We start from the raw sequence: 21,959 nt of genomic DNA, 5'->3' as shown, positions 1-21,959 counted from the left end.
ACTTTCCTGACTACTGGAAAACTTTCTGTAGTTCCAGTTTTCAAGAATTCTGGCGAAAGAACTGACCCATTAAATTATTGCCCCATTAGCCTCCTCCCGCTTTTTGCCAAAATATTTGCTCTATTCCATCACCTTACAGCTGCTAAACTTCTGACTGACCATCAATATGGATTTAGGCAAGCCTGTTCCACAGCAAATATCCTAACTATAATCTGAATGTATATACTGTTCACTGGACAAAGCAGGGAAGAATAGAGTGGTAGCCTTCGATATATCTAAGGCTTTTGACAGGGTATGGCACTTCTGAGGAAAATCAGATCATATGGTATCATTGGAAGAATACATAATGTAATTAAATCCTTCCTAAGTAAGAGAAGAATTCAGGTTGTCCTTGATAGTCGTACATCTAAACAATATGATATAAATGCAAAAGTACCTCAAGGGTCTATCCTGGGACCTTTACTATTCCTAATATAAATTACCTTTCTGATAAAATTGTCTGTGAGATGTGTATATTTGCTGATGACACTACGCTCTATAATAGACAGAAGGGGTAAACAAATGAACACATATCTAAGGAAATGGTAGAAACACTAGAGGAAGACCTCCAATCCGTAGTGGAAGGGGGACAAAAATGGATGGTCACATTTAATGCTGCCAAGACTAAGCGTGTTTCCTTCAAAAATTACAAGAAACCTTCTCTACCACCAATAGCAATGGCCAAAAACACAGTACCTGAAAGTACTTCTTTTAAACTCCTCGGCTTAACGTTCACAGGGAACATGAATTGGAACAGATACATTGAGAGCATTGCCAAAGCTGCTACGAAGAAAGTGGGCTCTCTCTACCGTGCTAGAAAGCTATTTACACCTGAAAGTATTCTGTACCTCTATAAGGCCTCCATTCACTTATATATGGAGTACTGTTGTCATGTTTGGGCTGGTGCATCTGCTACTAGTCTCTGGACAGGGTTCAAAAAAGAGTCGCCAACTTGATAAATCCTGAACTGTCATCTAAGCTTAAACCTCTGTCCCATTGACAAAATGTCGCATCCCTCTACAAGTATTTTTATGCTGAATGCTTTGACGAATTACAAGCACTTGTACCCCCTCAACAACAAGCAGCTAAATTTCACCTCTTCACAGTAGAGATCCCTAGGAGTGAGAAAGCCTTTTACTCCAATAGTTTCTTCCCCCAGAACTGCTAGACTTTGGAACTCTTTTCTGGGATTCTGCTTTCCCAACTGTACTGACATGCAGAAGTTCAAGTGTAATGTGAACAGACATTTTGCTGCTCATCTCCCTTCATAATATCCCTGCAACTGTCCCCGATAGTAACCTCCTACTTCAAAGTGGGACTGTGCCTTGTTTGAGGTGAAAATTGAATTAAAAGAAAATAATAATAAAGGTGAATTTAAAAAAAAAAAAAAAAAAAAAAAAAAAAGGAAGCAAAGTCCAATTTGCATAACTTTTCAAACAGTTTATAATAAATTAATGTTTGCCATTATTCATTTGTAAATTTATTGTCCTATTTTTCCCTATATATATATGCAATAATTTTATGAATATTTAAAGTTATTAAAGTGTCTCAATAAAAAAGAACAAATTACCAAAACCTTTATTTATCACTACTAATGTTAGACAAAAAAGAATAGCTAAGTAATAACTAAAGTCTATGAATCTATTATAATTGTGTAAATATTTTTCTATTTCTAACCTTTTTTTTTTTTTTTTCTAGAATAAACCTGTTGCTGATGAAGACAACCTGCAAGCAGATCACTTTAGTGTCACCTTGACCCAGCCAGATAAAGACTCAACTTTGATCCAGGAATTAAACTCTGAAAAATCAAAGAACGAAGCAATGACTCATCATCTTCAGAATCAGTTTCATTTGATCCAGAAATTTGTATCACTCTACCATTCGGAAGATTCCAGTGCCTCGACCAAAGAAGAAATCAACAGTATTGTACATCAGCTCACAGAACTTAGACAAACGCTTTCCAAAAACTACCCTCTCACCAGCTCTCATAATTTACCAAGTTTATTAAAGACTTCCTTATTACAAGACTTTGAATGCCAAGTTGATATTTGTCCAAACGACAGCATACCAAACGGATCAAACGATGACAATGCTCATATATTTTCACTTAACAAAGAACTTGAAGAACTAAGGAAAAAACTCCAAGACTTGCATCTGGAAAACCAGGATCTTTCACGAGACATGGATAAATCGAAATCTAGTTTCGATGCTTTGTTAGCTACCAAGGATGACCTCGAGAAGCAGTATAAAACCGTCGAAGAATCTCGGAACTCTTTGTCTGTAACGATACAGGGTTATGACAATGATCTCCAAGCACTAAAAGAACAGAACGTCAATCTAGAGAGGTTGCTTAGTGCTCGTTCTGAAGAAGCCGATCGTGCCGTCAAAGCTGAAACCGTTATAAATAACGAACTTGACCTTTTGAAATCTGAGAAGGAGACGCTCAATTTAAATCTACAGGAAAAGGATACGAATGTCCAGAATCTGTTGGAAAAACTTGAGCTGAGCCACCAGGAGGTGATGAATTTGAAGAATATGAAGCGGACATTGGAACAGGAATTGGCTGGCAGTCTTGAGAAAAACGGTCAATTACAGGAGCAACTTGATACTCAAATAACCGAGATGAATGAACTTAGGGTGGCTGAGAAAGATTGGGCCGAAAAACTGGATGTTTCCCAGGCGGAGGTGAATCGGCTGAAAACCGAAATAGAATCTGTGATAGATGAGAGCAGCAAGCATAAAAAAACGGTCGAAAACGAAATGCTGAAACTGAAAGAAGTCATTGCAGATTATCGGCAACAAATAGGTGAGTTTTGTTATCACTTTACAAGTTTATTTAATGTTTATTTATTTTTTTTAAGAAAGACTAGCGGGAGGGGGTGGGGGGGTTACCCGGCTTTGGTTTGTTTACTCAACTTTGGCTGGTTTTGTTTCCCCAAGATGTTGGGGAGAAACCAGCTCCCCATAAAAAGGGGATTGTCCAAATTGAATAGCAATCGTCTGATATAAGGAATTTTCCTCGCATTAAAGCTGATTGCTTACATTCGCAGCGCGATTGACGAGAGTAGCGTCTTAGCTTTCAATTAGTTTCACTTTTTATACGAAAAAGCCGAATCAACACGTGAGAACCCAAAATTGCAATAATTTTGTAAAAGTCGCTGTAAATAAATGTAGACACAACGCGCGTTCCCAAATCCTAGATATTATTATCTAGGGGGTATATGAACACTTCTAAACGGTAGTAACGGCCCCGGGACCGTCGGCGAAAAAAAGCCTTTTCGAAACATACAAAAATGTGCACACTGCATTTGCCTTTTATGTATATAGACTAGCGAGGGGTACCCGGCGTTGCCCGGGTGTTTGGAGGTACTTGATGCTTCGCCAAGGCTACCAAGGTTATTTTTTTTATTGTGATGTCATCACTAGATGGGTTGTCTACCACGGCTTAAGAGAGGCTCATCTACCCTCGAGAAAAGGATAGACAGCGCCAGTTTCCCAATCTGGTATTTTACCTCGCGGTACATACCTTCCCAAATGGTCACTTATTTGGTACTGGTCAGGCTCAACGTTGCTTAACTTTGATCTAGCGAGAACTGCTATGTCAACGTGATTGTGCCATATATATATAGGTTTATTAACCAATTATTTTTCTCCTCTCTATGAACACTTGTCCAGTGCAATAATAATCTTTTTTCTCTTTGTTTTTCCTACTATGATACTGTGAATGCCCCACCCTCCACCCTTCAAGTCAGGACCCAGTCGAGCAACTGAAAGTGAGTCATGAACAAAAGGGAAAAGTTGTTAGAAGTAATAAAAAAAAAAAAAAAAAAGTCAGGACAGTGGTAGGAAATGACACAAAGGCAGTCAAAAAAGAGATAGTGATCAACTGGGAGTGATCAAAGGGGTGAGTTATTTTCTGTACATCAGGTACTTTCAGATAAAAGATCATACATAGGGTTTCCTATTTTCAGTCAATAAATTTAGGAGTTGGAGTTACTTTACAGACAGTTTTCAGTTTGCGACAGTTGACAACGGTTTGTGACTTGAGGAAGATAAAGGAGGGCATTAGTTGATGAGGAGATGAACAGATGAACTGACCAAAAAAGATGGCTTTGACAGACAAATTATCTCAATTGGGTCTTAGTTGATATACTGAGACTCAACTAAGATATGAACGTTTGTGTTTGAAGGGCTGTTGTCTGTGATGATATCACACATACACACAGTACAATGTGTCAGAGTTTGTTTTCACTCATAAGATTGCATTGTTTTATTTTTTATACTTGTTCGATAGTTGTAACACTATTGGTTAGTAATAGAAGTTCCCTGAATTTATTCCATCCACTCTTAAGTTTTGCAATCGTGCTAGCACCTGCCCCTCCGTGTGATCCAATGGTATCACTAAGATATCAAGACCTCCGAAACACCTCCATAGCTTATGTATTGATTTTTTTGCGGATTGTTATCCTTATCTTCATAGTGGTTGTTGTTTCATCACATTTCGACCAACTATTCCTCTGGCCTTCTTCAGGTGATTAACATAAATAAAAAATTATATATATATAAAGATAAAAATTACAATTAAATTTACCAAAATGATCCAAGATGGTAAAATTAAAGTATATTATAAATATTAAAGAATTAATATTTATAGTTATCTCAGCCAGATGTAAAAGCTCGATAAAACAAAATAGGAGATAGAGCTTATAATACAAACAAACAGTTAATAAAACATGTTAAAAAATACTTTGAAATGAGTTAGAAAAACTATCCACTTAGCTAGTGTTTCCTTTTCAGATTAAATATTTTTTTAACTCATTTCAAAGCGTTTTTTAACATGTTTTCATGTTTTATTTACTGTTTGCTTGTGTGTATATATATATATATATATATATATATATATACAAAGTAGTAATGGTCTCTGATATAGGGATGGTGCACACAAGATCATAATTCGTGCGGATTTTACAGCATCCACTTACTGCAAGTGTATCCGAGCATACAACAAAGATACCTTTTTTCTTTTTTTTTTTTACACGGTGGTCACCACTTATCAAGGCCCAGAAGCCACTCAGGGATAAGGGTTATTGCAAGTACAGTACGTTAGTGTGGAGATTTAATGAAGTGTTTACTTAAGAGGGCGGTTCATTAGGAATTTGTTAACGTTGGACTTAAAGACATCCAAGTTGTAGCCAGGTGGGAAGCAGGCAGACGGAACACAGTTCCACAGGCGTGCAGTTCTAAGAAAGAAGCTTTGTTGTTTGTGCAAAGCACAGGTATCTTTGCTAGTAATATATAAAATCTCGATAACTTTGCCGTCCAAATGTACTTTCTCCATGTCTGTCTCTATTGTCTTAAACATCGAACACATAAACAGCTTATCATCTATCAACTTACCTGTAATCCCATGGCACCTGTTCTGTACTCAGTGCGTACAAGTACTATAAAAAGTATCTTTATAAGTGTTTATTTAATTTTTTTCTTTTGTTTCCCATTGTGTGACGGATAAAGTGCTAAAGTATAAAATCAGTTCTAAGTAACAATATTCTGTAGGTTAAAGTTCAATCCTCAGTGTGTGCGATACTAAGAGTACAATTAAGATATTCATTCATAAAAGGCCTCTTTGAAAACATTGTGTCTAAAATGGGTATATTTGCCGATGATACCAAGCTTTATGATGGGCATGAGGGAGAAACGAATGTACGTATATTCAATGTAATGACAAAAAAATCCTTCAATCGGAAGTGGAACGGGCTGTAAATGGTTGGTAACATTTAATGCCACTAAGTCTAAGTGTAATATGGCACAATCACGTTGACACACCGGTTCCCGCCAGATCACCGAAGTTAAGCAACATTGAGCCTGGCCAGTACCAGATGGGTGACCATTTGGGAAGGCTAGGCGCTGTATGTACCTTCTGGGAAGGTTGGGCGTGGGGCCAGCACCCTCACCCTGTAAAAAAAAAAAGGACTCCTCGCTGCAAAAACATCTACAAAAGTTATAGATGGCATATGCTCCTCCAGAGGCTCAAGGGCTATATGGATGGATGGATGGATGGATGGATGGATGGAAGTCTAAGTGTAACAGCTCGGACAGCTATATGCAAATACCGAACTCTGAAGAAATGATGTGATGGTAAGGAAAAAGAAGACTATTAAAAAGGAGAAAGAGCACTTTAGAGAAGACGATCAGGTTAGAGATGTTATGAGAAGTCACACGTGGTGGAAGAATGAGGAAGTAAATGTCGTTACAAAAAAAAAAAAAGTTGGGGCTCTTTCCTATTCTTTGTATACTTTGCGACTGAGGTTACAACGTGGTGGGTAACGTTACATAAGCTTCTTTCCTTTAACAACTGAAAAAAAAGCTCCTTTTCAACCATCAATTGCGATGACAGATAACACCCTAGATTGAAGATTCAATCCTCAGTGCTGGCAATGCTACAAATAAAATTAAGAATTACTTAACATTGCTATGTCATGGCTGAGAGCAAGCTATCCCTGTGAATTAAATAAAGGGTTTCATTTGACATTCTTTACAAATCTCCAAGTTTTTTTTGTTTTTAAATGGGAGTCTTCACCTATCCAGGCTCGAAGGCCACTCAAGGATAAGGGTTAATGAGTGTACGGTAGTCACTGAGACAACAGCATATTAATAGTTAGTGGTGGAAATGAGGTAGAAATTAGTTATTTAGGAGCAAGCGGCTCAACAAGAACTTGCTTACATTGGACTTGATGACGACCATATTGTAGGAAGCTGGAAAGCAGGGAGACAGAACAGAGTTCCACAGGTGAACAGTCCTAGGAATGAAGCTTTGTTCATGGAATTTGCATTTAGATTTAGGCACAGATAGAGAGTGGGGGAAACTGTTGGTAGAGGTTGTAGCTAGTCAAGTATTTTTTTTGTAAATGTTTGGCAAGGGGGATGGGGCTATAGATTGGAGCTCAGACAAGCACTTTCCATGAAAATAACGATAGACCAGAGACAGGCTCACAATGTCTCTACTATGGAAAGAGGTTTCAGGGAAAAAAAAGGGCATCAAAAAGATTCCTGAGTTCCGAAGTTATATCGGTCGATAGGTTGTGAGAATAATATCCCAGATTAGAACAGTAGTTCGAAAAATCCAAACGATGCTTAATTTTTCTTATTTTGGTCGTTTGCTAAAAATGTTTTTGTTTCTTTCAGTTCAACTAGAAGAGGAAAATTCTGAACAAGTACAAAAAGCCTTGGATCAGGAAAGCCGTCTTTTGGAACTCGACCAACAAATAATGTCACTAAATAACGGTGAAAGGACAGCTGAAATAAATAACGAAAAACTTCTGAAAGAAAACCATACATATGCAGAGAAAACGCTTTCCCTGGTGCAGTATTTCTCCAGTCTCCAATCTCTTCTCCTGTCGATCAGTAACACGGGTCAACAGGAGAACTTTGCCTGCTGTTTAACAGCAGACGATGAACCAGAAAAATTTGGAGAAATAGTTACTGAAGTGTCCGCCCTGTTTGGGAGACACAAAAACCAAATTGAGCAATTAGAGTCTGAAAAGAGTTCTTTAATGACAACCTTCATGCAGGAGAAAGAAGACATTGAAAAACGAATCACGGAAAAAACAAACGAAATAATTATTTATCAGCAAACAGCCGAGCAAGGCAAACAGCATATCGAAGAACTACAGTCTGAAAACCAAAAACTGATGTTTCAATTACAGGAGTCGGAAACCAATCTCAGGAAGAGCGGATGCGAACTAGAACGTCTCCAGGCTCAGGTTGACATGTTGCACGTGAACGAGGCAGAGCGTGAACACTTTAAAGAGCTCGATCAGCTGGTGATTGTGCGAGGAGAGGAGATTGAACGGCTCAAGACGGAGATGGACTCTTTAAGTAAAAATTTGGAGAAAGAGAATGAAAATCAACAGCAAGTCATCTCGGAACTAAACAAAGAAGTGGCAAGGAAAGAAGAGACAGAAAAACAAACTAGTGAAATCTTGACGGAACGGCAAAACCAAATTGATTCTCTGCAGAGGTTATTGCAGGAAGAGGCAGAAGACGTGAATAGATTAAAAGAAGAGTTGGTGAAAGAATCCTCTTCACTGGAACTAAACGAAAAGGCAGATGAAATACAGAAACTCCAAAAGCACATTACAACGCTAAAATCCCAGCTCGACGATCATCTGCTTGAAATTGAAACTCTCAATACACAGAAGAATGTTCTCGTTTCTGAAGTCGACCATCTTAAATCTAAATATTCGTCTTTGGAAGGCAATTTCCAGAAAGAGAAATCTAACCTTGATCAAATGGGGTCAGAAAAGATTAGATTTGAAAATGAAAATATTAGTTTGCGCGAAGAACTTACTGAAAGCCGAAATCTCATTTCCAAGATGGAGAGTCAGGTTGAATCTGAGAATAGACGTCTTACACAAGAGTATGAAGCACTTTCAACAAAATTAAAAGAAATGACTCATGAAAAAGAATCCTTAGAGAGTAATCTTCAATCTGAAAATGAACGTCTTCTACAAGAGTATGAAGCGCTGTCTACAAAATTAAAAGAAACGACCACTGAAAAAGAATCCTTAGAGAGTAATCTTCAATCTGAAAATGAACGTCTTCTACAAGAGTATGAAGCACTGTCTATAAAATTAAAAGAAATGACTCATGAAAAAGAATCCTTGGAGAGTAATCTTCAATCTGAAAATGAACGTCTTATACAAAAGTATGAAGCAATTTCTACAAAATTAAAAGAAACGACCACTGAAAAAGAATCCTTAGAGAGTAATCTTCAATCTGAAAATGAACGTCTTACACAAGAGTATGAAGCACTTTCAACAAAATTAAAAGAAATGACTCATGAAAAAGAATCCTTAGAGAGTAATCTTCAATCTGAAAATGAACGTCTTCTACAAGAGTATGAAGCACTGTCTACAAAATTAAAAGAAATCACCACTGAAAAAGAATCCTTAGAGAGTAATCTTCAATCTGAAAATGAACGTCTTCTACAAGAGTATGAAGCACTGTCTACAAAATTAAAAGAAATCACCACTGAAAAAGAATCCTTAGAGAGTAATCTTCAATCTGAAAATGAACGTCTTATACAAGAGTATGAAGCACTGTCTACAAAATTAAAAGAAATGACCCATGGAAAGGAGTCCTTAGAGAGTAATCTTCAATCTGAAAATGAACGTCTTATACAAGAGTATGAAGCACTGTCTACAAAATTAAAAGAAATCACCACTGAAAAAGTATCCTTAGAGAGTAATCTTCAATCTGAAAATGAACGTCTTCTACAAGAGTATGAAGCACTGTCTACAAAATTGAAAGAAATGACCCATGGAAAGGAGTCCTTAGAGAGTAATCTTCAATCTGAAAATGAACGTCTTATACAAGAGTATAAAGCACTGTCTACAAAATTAAAAGAAATGACTCATGAAAAGGAATGCTTGGAAAGTAATCTTCAATCTGAAAATGAACGTCTTATACAAGAGTATGAATCAATTTCAACAAAATTAAAAGAAATGACTCATGAAAAAGAGTCCTTGGAGAGTAATCTTCAGTCTGAGAAAGAACGTCATACACAAGAATATGAAGCACTTTCTACAAAACTGGATGAAATGGATAAAGAGAAAGAGTCTTTGGAAAATCGATATGCTCATCTTGGCGGGGAACGGGACCAAGAAGTTAGCAAGATGGATGCAGAATTGTCGGCACTCAAGGTTCTTTTAAAAACCCAGACAGAAGAGACGTTAGAAAAGGTTAAGGAATTTGAAGAGAAGTTACAAGAATCTGAAAAGCAAGTGCTGGAATGGGAACGTAAAGCGCAGCAGTTGAAATCCGAACAATTTTCCATGAAAGCTGGCTTTAAAAAACAAATTGATAAACTTAACAAAGAGAAGGAGCAGCATAAAACGAAGCTTTCAGCTTTATCGAAAGAAAAAGAGCGAGAAGGAAATCGTCTCTCTGAATTACTGGAATCTAGGTCTGCGGAATTGGAGCAGGCAAATGCAGAACTCATAAAAATCAAAGATCTTTGGCAGATCAATAAGGCGGAGTTGGATATCAAGGTGGAAGATTTGTCTCGGAATGAAGATGCGCAGCAAGAAGAAATGAAGAAGCTGAAAGCATCTATCGTGAAGTTTTCTGAAGAGAAGTCCAAATTAAGTAATTCTTTAAAAGAATTGGAAAAGAAGTCGCATTCGAAAGAGAAAAGTTTGTCAGAGAAAAATAGTAAGCTTCAGAGCACTATCAAAGAATTAAAACAGAAAGCCAAAGATAAAACACTCTTAGAAGAAAATGCAAAACTCCAAGATTCCTTAAAGAAGCTTCTGCAGAAATTGTCCGACACAGAGGCAGCACTGTTAGAAGAAAAGGAACAGTTTCAAGAGTCCCTGAAAGAGCTGGAACAAACGTCACTTGAGAAAGAAGTCGCGCTCTCCGAAGAAAATGCCAAACTAAAAGATTCTATAAAGTTACTTGAATCGGTAACAGTTCATAGCGCCAAACAGGAAGATAGTTTAAATGTTGCAAAGAGTGACATCATTTGTAAAGAAACTGCTCAAATTGTGACCTGTGCCGGTGATTGCAACCAGTCGGAGCCAGATGAGAAGCCGTCGTACACCAAAGAAGAATTGTCAAAAAAGCTTGAAGAAATTGAATACAATTTATCAAAGAAACAGGAATATGAGCTGGAAGCACTGACAGAAAAGTATGAGAGGGAGTTGAAATATGCCCGTTTGGAAATTTTGCAGGAAATAGCCGAAGAGAAAGAGAACTATGAACGTGATCTTGATCAAAAATACACCTTAAAGGTAAGTCTTGATTGTGGAATAGTTTTTTTTTTTTTTTTTTTCTAGTAATTTTCTTTCTGCATTTTTTTTTTTTTTTTTTTTTCAAATATGCATGTAACTTTTTTTATGTTATACTAGTGGGGAGTACCTGGCGTTGCCCGGGGGTTTGGAGGTATGTGTGTGTTGCGCAGGGGGGGGGGGGGTTATATCAAAACAACCCTGTTTAAAAAAAAATAACGTTGGCCGGGTGTTTGGAAATGTAAAAGAATGAAAAAGTTTTAGTAGGAAGGTAGGATTGAACCCCGAAGCCTTGATGCGAAGGTGGAAACGAAATGATGGAAAAAAACCCTGAGACCTAGCCACGAGGGGAGAGGAAGTGATACGCATCTTAAGTTAATGTTTATAAAGTGAAATTGATATGTGCGAGAGAGTTAAGTCGCATGATGTTTGATCTAGTTTTGTGCTGCAAGCCAGTTTCTGTTTCCCCCGCCCCATCATTTGCTTTTTTATACTGAAAAGCATAACGAAGACGAAAATAGCGCATAAAAGTCGGGCAAATTAAAGATAGCCGCGACCCCCGTTCTTAAGTTGTAGATATTATGATTTAGATAGCATATAAAAAGTTTTAAGAAGGAGTGGGCCGACCGAGAAGCCCGACGAAAAAGCCTTTGGCGGACATACACAAAAATGCACACACACACACACACTAACACACATTTTCGCCTTTATATATATATATATATATATATATATATATATATATATAGACTAGCAAGGGGTACCTGGCGTTGCCCGGGTGTTTGGAGGTGTGGGGGGGGGGTTTAAAAAAAAAGTAAGTATGAGGATCGAACCCGAACCGTTGAGGCAAAGTTGTAAATCAAAATGTGAAAAAAAAAAAAATGTGCAACGTTAACCATTGCCCCACCGCAACATGCTAATGGAAACACAATTGAATTTATTTAATTATTTGGATTTAGCAGATGCTCGTTTTAATGAGTTAATGAGGTCAAGTTTGACTGCGGGATAGTATTCATTTACTGCTGAACGCTTTTTTTTTTTTTTCCCCCCCAAGATGTTATAGGAAAAAAACTAACCCACATGCAGCGAGCGACAAATATTGAATATTTATCTTCCCGAAATCGAGCAAATTAAATAGACAGGCGAGCTTCGTTGTTAACTGTGAGATATTACGATTTATATGTGATATAAGTTGTGAAGCAACCGACCACTTCTCTGAATAAAGCCTTTTGTTGACATACAGAAAAAGCGAACACAAACACATACATACATACATACATACATTTTCGCTTTTATATATATAGATTAATTTTTTTAAATGTATAAAACACATATCCAGTTAAAAAAATCCTTTGGACTTATATGAAATCTGCACTTGAGTATTGACATCATAAAATCTACTGCCTTACTAATGGGTACTCTACCTATTCCCCTTTTTTGTCAGTCTAGTGTTTATTTTGATAACTCAATTGGGAAATAAGGTATATTTTAGCATATATTTTGTATTGTTAAAATGTATAGAAAAAAAAGCTTTCAGGAAACAGACGTTGATCAACTTACATTAAACATAATAATAATAGATATATCAATAACTTAGTATTTCTTTTAGGAATTTAGATTTAAGATATTAAGTAACATTAAAAATCATTGAAAGAATGCTGTAAATATTAAAATGTTTTAAAAAAAAAAAAACTGAATTTATTATTTGGATTCTTTGGACTACTGTTTTCATATTGAGTGTAATTTTCACATTTTGATTGATGTAACCTCTGACCTTTTTCAGGTGTATCTTGTCGAACTCAAAAAATATTTCTGTTGAATGTGGGAATATGGACAAAATTTTGAATGGGAAGGGCCCATGGTGCAGTGGTTAGAATACTTGGAAAAATCAATCGTAAAAATGATATTCTCCTGAAGGTTGAAGGTTCACTTCTCAGTGTGGGCGACCGAAAAATGCCATTATAAATTACTTAGGACTTCTATTCAGTCATGGCTGATGGAACGAGAGCATGCTACCCCTGTGAAGTAAATAAAGGATTCCGTTTGAAATTTCGTCCAAATTCCCAAATTCAACGGAAACATTTCCAAGTTCAACAGAAACATATTCCCGAGTTCGACAAGATACATCTGAAGGTTGGAGGTTACATCGACCGAAACTTTGTGAAAATCATATTCGAGATAGAACAGTAGTTTAAAGAATCCAAATAATACGAATAACCAATCCTCATCTCAAAAAATCAGAAACGTAATAAAATACACATATCCAGTTTAAAAAAATATCCTTTAGACTTACACAAAATTAAACATAAAATGGATTTTTATTTGTTGTTGTATGAAAACATTAAAATATGAAAACGATTACAAATTATAAAAACTGGTTTTGTTTTTCAATCATCAAAGTTAAATTTTGACCTTCTATCTGCCCTACATCTTTATTTATATAACAACTGCATGGAAATGTTAATGCTTAAATTAACAATTAAGGATACTGACTGGTTTTGTATCGCAGCAAAATTAATGTAAAATTATATTTAATTGGGGCAATAAATCGAGAATCTGGATTGTGGGAAAGAAGAACTCATTACATACAATATTTGGACTACGGTTTACCTTCGATGTTATATTACAATACATAGATTTGCAGTACAACACATAAACATGCTAAGTTATAACCAGTTCTATGTGACAGTTTTTTTGGGGTTGAAGGTTCAATCCTCATTACAAGCAGTACTGAAAATACAATTATGATTTAGTTAAGACTTCATAGCCGATGGAATCTCTGAAATAAACGGTTCTGCTGGAAATTTCATGCAGATTCCTGAGTTCAGCAAAGATTTTTAAGTGTGACAAGACACACCTCAAAAAGGTTGGAGGTTACATCGGTTGAAACGTTCCGAGAATAATGTCTAAGATGTAATCTGACTAATCATAATTATCAACCCAAAATTATACATGTACGCACATGAAAGTTCTCTCTGAAAACTGAAGATGTTAATTTTGTTATAAAGGCTGACTCCAAGCAATTCTATAATGGGAATAGGGGAGTTAGATGACATTTGCTTCATCAAACAACGACTTCTTGTCTCTTTCCCTCCCTGTACGCACACTCATTGGTTTTCTCTTAATGTTGACTTTCTTAGTCAATACTGTCTCTCTCTCCCTCTCTCTTTCTACGCACGCACACACACAGACACAACAGACACAGGGAGTCATGGCTCCTAGGCTGGGAAATACAGCTAGATTCCAGTTTTTTTTTTTTTTTTTTTTTTTTTTTTCAATTAGCTACTCATATCATATACTTAATCGCTTGTTGACCTTAATTACGTTGCTAATCTTTAGCCTCACACAAAATTGTACCAGAAAATCGCGACTTACATTATTTACTCGAATATTTATGAAAATCACACTTTGTGTTTATTCTAATAATCTAAAATTTTATACATTTTTCCACCTGAGCCAGCAGTAAGAATGCATATACCCTAAATGTTATTCATATATATATATATATATATATATATATATTGGTGTCGTTTGCAGTATTCTGATATGGGTATACATTATGCTCATTAGGATTGAGCCAGCCCCAGCTATGAAGTATTTTAGGTGATCCACAAGGCACAGCTTCATGTCGCACACACTTCAGATGCCACCATTTGCGGCGGCAAGCATGTTTGACACGTAGGTTCAAGAAGGCATCTTGCAGCATATATATATATATATATATATATATATAGAGAGAGAGAGAGAAAATAAAAAGGAACAAACCGTATTATGTGTTCATCAACGTTTCGTCTTTATTTCGAGACTTCCTCTGGATGAATGAGATTAAGAAACCAAAATATATACCAGTACAAAATATTTGAAAATGTTTCACGTGCACAGTGTGACGCAGTTCTATTACAAAGAAACGGAAAATTGATGTTGGAACTTCAAAAAGGAGGGGGGGCTGGCGCTGTTAAAGAGAAGGAAATTTTAGTGACGTCATATAGTCGTTAATTTAATTTAAAACTATGAACGCAAGTTTATATTCTTGGGAAAAAGATATATCTGTTGAAATTCAAATATAAGTTTGTAACAGAAATGAAATGAGTGTTTTTTATGTAATTTATTGATTGAGATTATGTGTTAATTATTACAGGGGGTGTTTGAATTGGTGTGAGAAAGTTAACCTGTGTCCACAGTTAAATAATGTTCTTTTAATAACAGTTTACTTATTAATGGCGCTATGTTATAGAAACCTCCACGTTGTTTAATAGTGCTTGAAATTGCGATAAGCGCAGATTCAAGAAATCTCCGGCGCGGTTTATTTGAAATAAATTTAACTACTTTTGCTTGTTTAAAGTCAAAAGTGTGGTTATGTTGCAATGAATGAGAGAATAATGCACTTAGAGAATTGCTATTTTTTATATCTCTTTTGTGTTCATTGAGCCTTTTTTCCAATTTACGCTGAGTTTAACCAACGTATTTATGATGGCAATTATGGCAAGGAATAGTATATATACCTCCATCGGAAACTGGTTTGTTATAGAGGTGTTTCGTGGTTTTTAATATATGTCTTATGGTTAATGATGTGGTTTGTACGATAGGAATTTTTAGTTTGTTTGGTGTGTTATAGATTATTGTATTATTAGTGTGTGTAGGTAAAAGAAGAAGATGTCTGTTTATGAGAGAAAAGCCACACAAATATTTTCCAGAATAAATAATAATAAAAAATCATACACACCAAGCCAAGTTATATGTGCATCAACATTTTGTCTTTATTGCAAGACTTCTTTTGGATGAATAAATTGAAGAAAATAAAATAACCAGTACCATACTTTGGGGTAATTGCACCAACTAAAAAAGTGCTCTTTATATGCATGGTTCCAAAAAGCACTTTTAGCTAGTTGGCGCAATTATCCCTGACTTGGTACAATTACCTCAAAGCACGGTACAATATTTGAAAATATATTTGTGAAAAGTATGACTTTTTCTATTTCAGAACGAATAAAAAAAGTTGTTGAAATATTTTAAATTATACTCGAATAACACTATTGAAGACTGTAAATTTTAATTTACAAGAATTTATTGTTTAACATGATACTTAAAAAGAAATATTAAGATTTTCTTAATCTGCAGAGTTTCAAAGAATGCATTCTTTTCATGAGAGGAAAGATATTAGCTATGAATTTGCTGGTACTGACATAAATTGAAACTGCGTTATATATAAACTAGTTATATATGCAAAAAACAAGAAAAAAAAAATTTGGTGCCAAAAGTTCATGAAATGGAGAAAAAAAATGAAAAAATAAATTGAATATACAAATGGAAGGATATGTAGTGGTTTGGTATTTCCAAAAAGCAAAATGGTCATAAGAGTCAATTTTCTCCTAAGAATTGTTCGGATTTGTAATGTTGACAAATAGATCCAAATTAAAAATTCAAAATGAGCGTAGAATTCAAAATAATCTGTAGAAAAATCCAGTTTGCAAGCGATCGAGGAAGAAAGATTTTTGTCAATTAGAGATGAAGCAACTGTTGTAAACTGCAACCATGACCAGCAAAATATTTGCAAGATATATATATATAGAGAAATAAAAACGAGCAAACCATATTATGTGTTCATCAACGTTTCGTCTTTATTTCAAGACTTCCTCTGGATGAAATAAAGACGAAATGTTGATGAACACATAATACGGTTTGTTCCTTTTTATTTCTCTATTTTGTCGGAATACTATTTCCATTATTTTCATCATATATACATATATATATATATATATATATATATATATATATATATATATATAAGCATAAATGAACACCGTAAATTAAAATTTACATGTAAAATTTATTTTCTGACAAAATACCTCAAACAAAGATAATCAATAAATCCTTATTCCACAGAATTTCAAAGAATGCAAAATTCTTCTCTTTAGAGGAAAGAAATATGTTAAGAAATTTATACATATAGCAAAGCTAAAAATTTGCTGGTTTTAGCATTGTATGAAACTGCATTATATGACGGTGGTCATAAAATGCAAATGTATATGAAAGCATATTTTCATAAAAACCGTAATATTTAATGATTGAAATTGTCGTAATTTTGTTTGATACATACTAGTTTTGGGATAATTAATCAGAATTAGAAAAATCGGACCTTTTGAAGGTATTGGAATCGGAAAAATTTGTGCCTATTTTCCGATGTCAAAAATAATTTCTTTAATTATCTTTTTTTTTATTTGATTTTGTTTGAAACAAAATCATCGATTGCTGTTAGTAATAATAAAATAAATCTTATTTGATTTTAAAATACCAGTAAAACTAAAATTTACAGATCACCGCTCCCACAAGTGTGTTTTTACATTTGAGAAAATATGTGCACATTTAACATGTGTTTTTACGGTAATCGGAAAAAATAAGAACTTCATACTTAAATATTTAGAGCTTTATAAAGAATCAAAATTAGTAATTGTGTTATATAGTGGTGGGGGGATACCAAATCGACATATGTTGTGTGACAGAGGGGTTCATATATATGTTGTGTGATTGTGTGTGACATGTTACTAATGTTTATAGTGGGCTTCTTCACTATCTAAACCAGATGTTCTTATCTATCTATATATATATATATATATGTATGTATGTATGTATGTATAACTGTGTATTTCATGATTCATGATATTGTCTAGCTGTTGATATGTATGCGTGTTTGTCAGATATAAATACATAAACATATATATTGATGACATACCTGTTTTTCTGCTGTCTTTTCTCTGGGAGTTCTTCAGCCAAATCTTGGAGAGAAGGATTCTGTGTAAACATAGACGTTTCAAAGGGAGACCAAGATGCTGTGTATTTTTTTTTTATATAAATATTCTTTTATTTCTCCCAGGTAGTTGACATTTGCAGAGGAGTGTTCAACGATCTTTGTTTAGGTGTTTAGTTCTTACACGTCCTACATCAGAGAGACCCCACCTCCTTCGGAAGGAGACACTTTTCAGACCATCTTCTTCTGTTGATGTCCTCAATCCAAGTCAACTATTTTCCCAGCTAACCAGAACACGTGACAGACAGACATATTCTTTCCGGTCAGCTATTAGACTTTCTGGTGCCAACTTGTCCAGTTTACATCTCAACATGTTTTGACAATTTTATCAAAACATAGTTTACATCTCGTTTACTTCGCCAGTTACATAGACAGGTAGATAGATAGATATATTAATAGATAGATAGTTAGACAGATAAACAGATACAAAGATAGATAGTTAACAGCTAATTTCTCTTCTATTCCACAACTATATAACAATTGTATCGGAATCGGTAAAAATATTGGAATCGTCCAATCACTGGTACATATATCTGATAACCCTGAATTTGCTGATTGCTATATCCAGATGATTCTTCAAAATTCTGAGTTAATCCGAATCATTTTATTTACACATTGTCATGACATGGTAGCCTAACTTGGCCAAGAGGAAGATTAAATCTGGATAATATAGGAAGATGTGTGCAGAAGTGTAAACTTCGATAGCATTGCATAGAGTGGATAAGAGTTTTTGGGTTAGTAGATGTAAAACAGTTGAGATAGCAAGGTCAGTTAGAAGAAGAAGGTGAAGGAAAGCATGGAAAAAAGTGATAAGGATGGATCTAAAAGAAAAAAAAAGAAAAAAAAGAGGGATAAATAAAAACCTGGCAAGAGATAAGTTTGTTTGGAAGTCAATTTCTGAAATACCAGCATGTGAAATGGACATTCAACTGAATATGATTCTCATTTCTTGATGACGATATTCCTTGTGAAAACAAAGAATTTATTTATTTGGATTGTTTCGATTCTTCAGACTATTGTTCTCATTTTGAGTGTCATTTTTGGTCGATGTAACCTCCGACTTTTTTTCAGGTGAATCTTGTCAAATTCGATAATGTTTCTGTTGAACTCAAGAATTTGGGTGGAATTTCGAATGACACTCAAAATAAGAAGAGTAGACCAAAGAATTCAAATAATACGAATAACCAATACTTATCTCAAAAATTCAGAAAAGGAATTTGTTTATTCTCACAATCTTTTAGCAACATCAAAAATTTCATGAAACGTATGATTTTGTTATTATGAACCGTATGACAATTACCATTCTACTGTTTGTATCAATTGACAAAAAGAAAAAAAATTACTGTGCAAATTTATATTATAAATAACGTGTCCAAGCACGTTGAGGAGGCTTCCAGACCAGTGTTTGATTGCGTGCGTTTGGCTTGCGTTTCCTTCCAGGTTGAATCATTGAAGGCTGAGACTGATCGCTCGTTTATCAAGGGCCTTCAAAAGGTACGCTCAGAGATGGAAAGCAAACACAGGGAAGAACTCCACGAACTGAAGGTCTCTTTAATGAAAGAATGTCTGCAGATGGCGCCTCATGAACTTGAGAGCCGAATAGGAAACTTAGTGCAAGACATGCACGTCAAGAACAAGGTGAGTGGGAACCTTTTGGTACCAGGAGGCCTTGTTGGCGCTTTGCTCTGTGGCTGCTACTGCTACAATGTCTTTCGCTTATAACCCGACTCACCTCAGCTCATGTATATGTGTCACTAACCCCTAAAAATGCAGGGTAATTATTTGCATGGAATTATTTTGAATTCTATCTATTGATTATATATATTTATTTCAATTTAGGTAAACAAAATAATGGGTACTTGTAAAGTTTAATGAAGACATTCAAAAATGAAAATATCGAAAAAAGGTTATATTGTACGTATCCGTTTTGGACTGAAGATCTCTAAAAAAAATTTCACTTAATTTGATTGAGTAGTTTTTTTTTTGTTTTTTTTTTACAGCAGAAAAACATGTTTTTATGATAGCACATTGAAGGTGGACATCTTTGAATTTTAAAATTTTTGTTTGGATTTTTAGACCACGCCACGGGGAGATAACTCAATTTAAAGCGCGGTCACTCCCTCCCCATCTTTGATACTAGCTTTTCTTCCTAAAAATCGAACCTTTTGCTCAATATCATAACAAATTGTTTTTTCGCTGTAAAACAAAAACTACTTGATCAAATTAAGTGAAAAAAATTTTTATGGAAGACTTCATTCCATGACAGATACATACAATATAAACTTTTATCAATATTTTCATTTTTTAATATCTTGATTAAACTGTACAAGTGCCAAATTACCATTAGTCACGACAATAAATCTACTGTTTTAGTCTAAAAAGACATCATCAAATGATCTCTGGTCTTAGTCGAGGCATGACCTTTTATGAAAGTGAAAACCAAATATAAAAAAAAGAAGGAAATAAAAACAAAAAAGAAGCAGAAAGAAAACGATCTGTAATGCCTTTTTTCTAAAATTTATAACTGTTATACTTTGAATTTGGACATATACGTTAATCTTAAGAGGGGGGACGGTAGAATAATCAGTGACTATGAATTCAATGAAGTTTCCAGATTTTTCTTTTGTATGAGCACTTTTATTGATAGTACACACATGAAACTCTAGTCCCCTTCGAAGTAATCTCCTCTGGCTACAATGCACTTGTTGTACCGTCCCAACAACTTATGGAAGGCCTTATGGAAATCCTCTTGTGTGAGCGTGTCAATGACCCTCATGACAGCCTCTTTCATCTCTCATGACAGCCTCTTTCATCTCTCATGACAGCCTCTTTCATCTCTCATGACAGCCTCTAAGGTTTTCCTTGAGCTTAGAGAATAACAAAAAAGTCACGGTTTGAATTATAGGGAGGATGAGGAACTGTCTTTGTCGAACAGTCTGTGACAAGGATAGAGTTGTGGACTGGTGCATTTTCCTGGTGGAAATGCCACTGACCCAATTTGAAGAGTGCTGGCCTCTTCCAACGGAATCTCTTCCTAAACTCCCTTAAAAACTCAACATAGTATTCCCTGTTGACTGTTTGTCCAGTGGTAATCCAGTGTATGTAGAGTCTGCTGATACTGTCAAAAAAGGGATCATTATAAGTTTCTGGATGGATTTGTCTGTCTGGCCTTCTTGGATCTGGGAGAGCCAGCATGCTTCCACTGAGAATTCTGTCTCTTGGTCTCTGGATCATAGCAGTAAATTCAGCTTTCATCACAGGTCACCAGAGCACCAGGAACTGCTTGATTTGACTTGATCAACTCGACCATCTCCTTGCTGTCATGACAACATCTTTCTTTCTAATCTTCTTTAAGCAGCCTTGGGACAAACTTTCGCATCTTCAATTCCTTGCAAATAATTGTGTGTACAGTTCCCACACTGACATCAAACTGTGCACTTATTGTCTCTATAGACACACAATGGTCCTTATCCATGAAATTCTTTATTTGGCCAATCAATTCTGGTGTTCTAACTTCCTTAGTCCTCCCGCACCTCTTAACATCTCTCACAAACTCCCTACCTTCCTTGAATCTCTTATGCCAAAAACTGATACTCGATTCGTGCAAGATGGTCCAAAAGCAGTCTGAAGCATTCCATACGTTTCTGTGGCATTTTTTCCAAGTTTAAAACAGAATTTTATTGCATGTTCTTCTAAAGTGTCCTCATGTTCAGATTGCATTTTTGAAATTCATCATCTGTGACAATCTGGCTTTAGTAGGGAGTATTCCAATTCCTGTTGCAGCTGTTCATTTGAACCTGAAATCATAAAAATTGGTCAGTCATCTCATAAGATGTATAGCAATAACATACTGAATTTTCAAGAGTCTACAACAATTTTAAATGTCTATACAAAAAAAAAAGTCTGGAAACTTATTTAAGGCATCTCATATCTTTCTTTAAAAAAAAAAAAAAAAAGTAAAAATTAGATTTTGAAAGACAATTTTGTGTTAGCAGTTTTGATTTAATTCAAAATGAAGTTGTTTCTTTAAAAATCAAAGATTTCTGAAAAATAATGTTCAGGTCTTTACGTTTTGATTGAAACAGTCGCATTTGTGAGTGATTTTTTTTTTCCAAGTAGCGACTAGAAAAAAATAAAGCGCATATCTTTTGGCGATTGGTCCTATCAGCAGGAGACTTGTATGTTCCATAGACTTTACTGCAGCATTCAACTGTGCTGATTGCATGAGTCTTTGCAGGATAATGTGCCCTGATGGATTTCCGCTCGAGATGCTTAATCTGCTGAGGGCATATTACTTGCACAATCAAACAAAAGCCTGTTGTTAG

At 35.3% G+C, this 21,959-nt stretch overlaps 2 protein-coding genes across 2 annotated transcripts in view; one reads left to right on the top strand and one right to left on the bottom strand.

Moving 5' to 3' along the window:
- Positions 1 to 21,959, top strand: part of LOC145263843 (uncharacterized) — a 649,003-nt gene that overhangs the window by 116,007 nt on the left and 511,037 nt on the right. The window contains exons 8-10 of the mRNA XM_080120917.1: positions 1,738 to 2,845; positions 7,222 to 10,832; positions 19,075 to 19,272. Of these exons, the coding sequence (XP_079977043.1) occupies positions 1,738 to 2,845; positions 7,222 to 10,832; positions 19,075 to 19,272 (4,917 nt within the window). The remainder of the gene's footprint in view (positions 1 to 1,737; positions 2,846 to 7,221; positions 10,833 to 19,074; positions 19,273 to 21,959) is intronic.
- The window catches only part of LOC145263845 (uncharacterized), a 624,663-nt gene that overhangs the window by 236,308 nt on the left and 366,396 nt on the right, over positions 1 to 21,959 (bottom strand). The gene's annotated exons all lie outside the window — the stretch shown is intronic.

This window comes from Euprymna scolopes, chromosome 39 (assembly GCF_053919585.1).
Source record: "Euprymna scolopes isolate OS-2025 chromosome 39, ASM5391958v1, whole genome shotgun sequence".
Lineage (NCBI taxonomy): Eukaryota > Metazoa > Mollusca > Cephalopoda > Sepiida > Sepiolidae > Euprymna > Euprymna scolopes.
The sequence above is the reverse complement of the archived record's forward strand: the minus strand, read 5'-3'. Positions and strand labels throughout refer to the sequence as shown.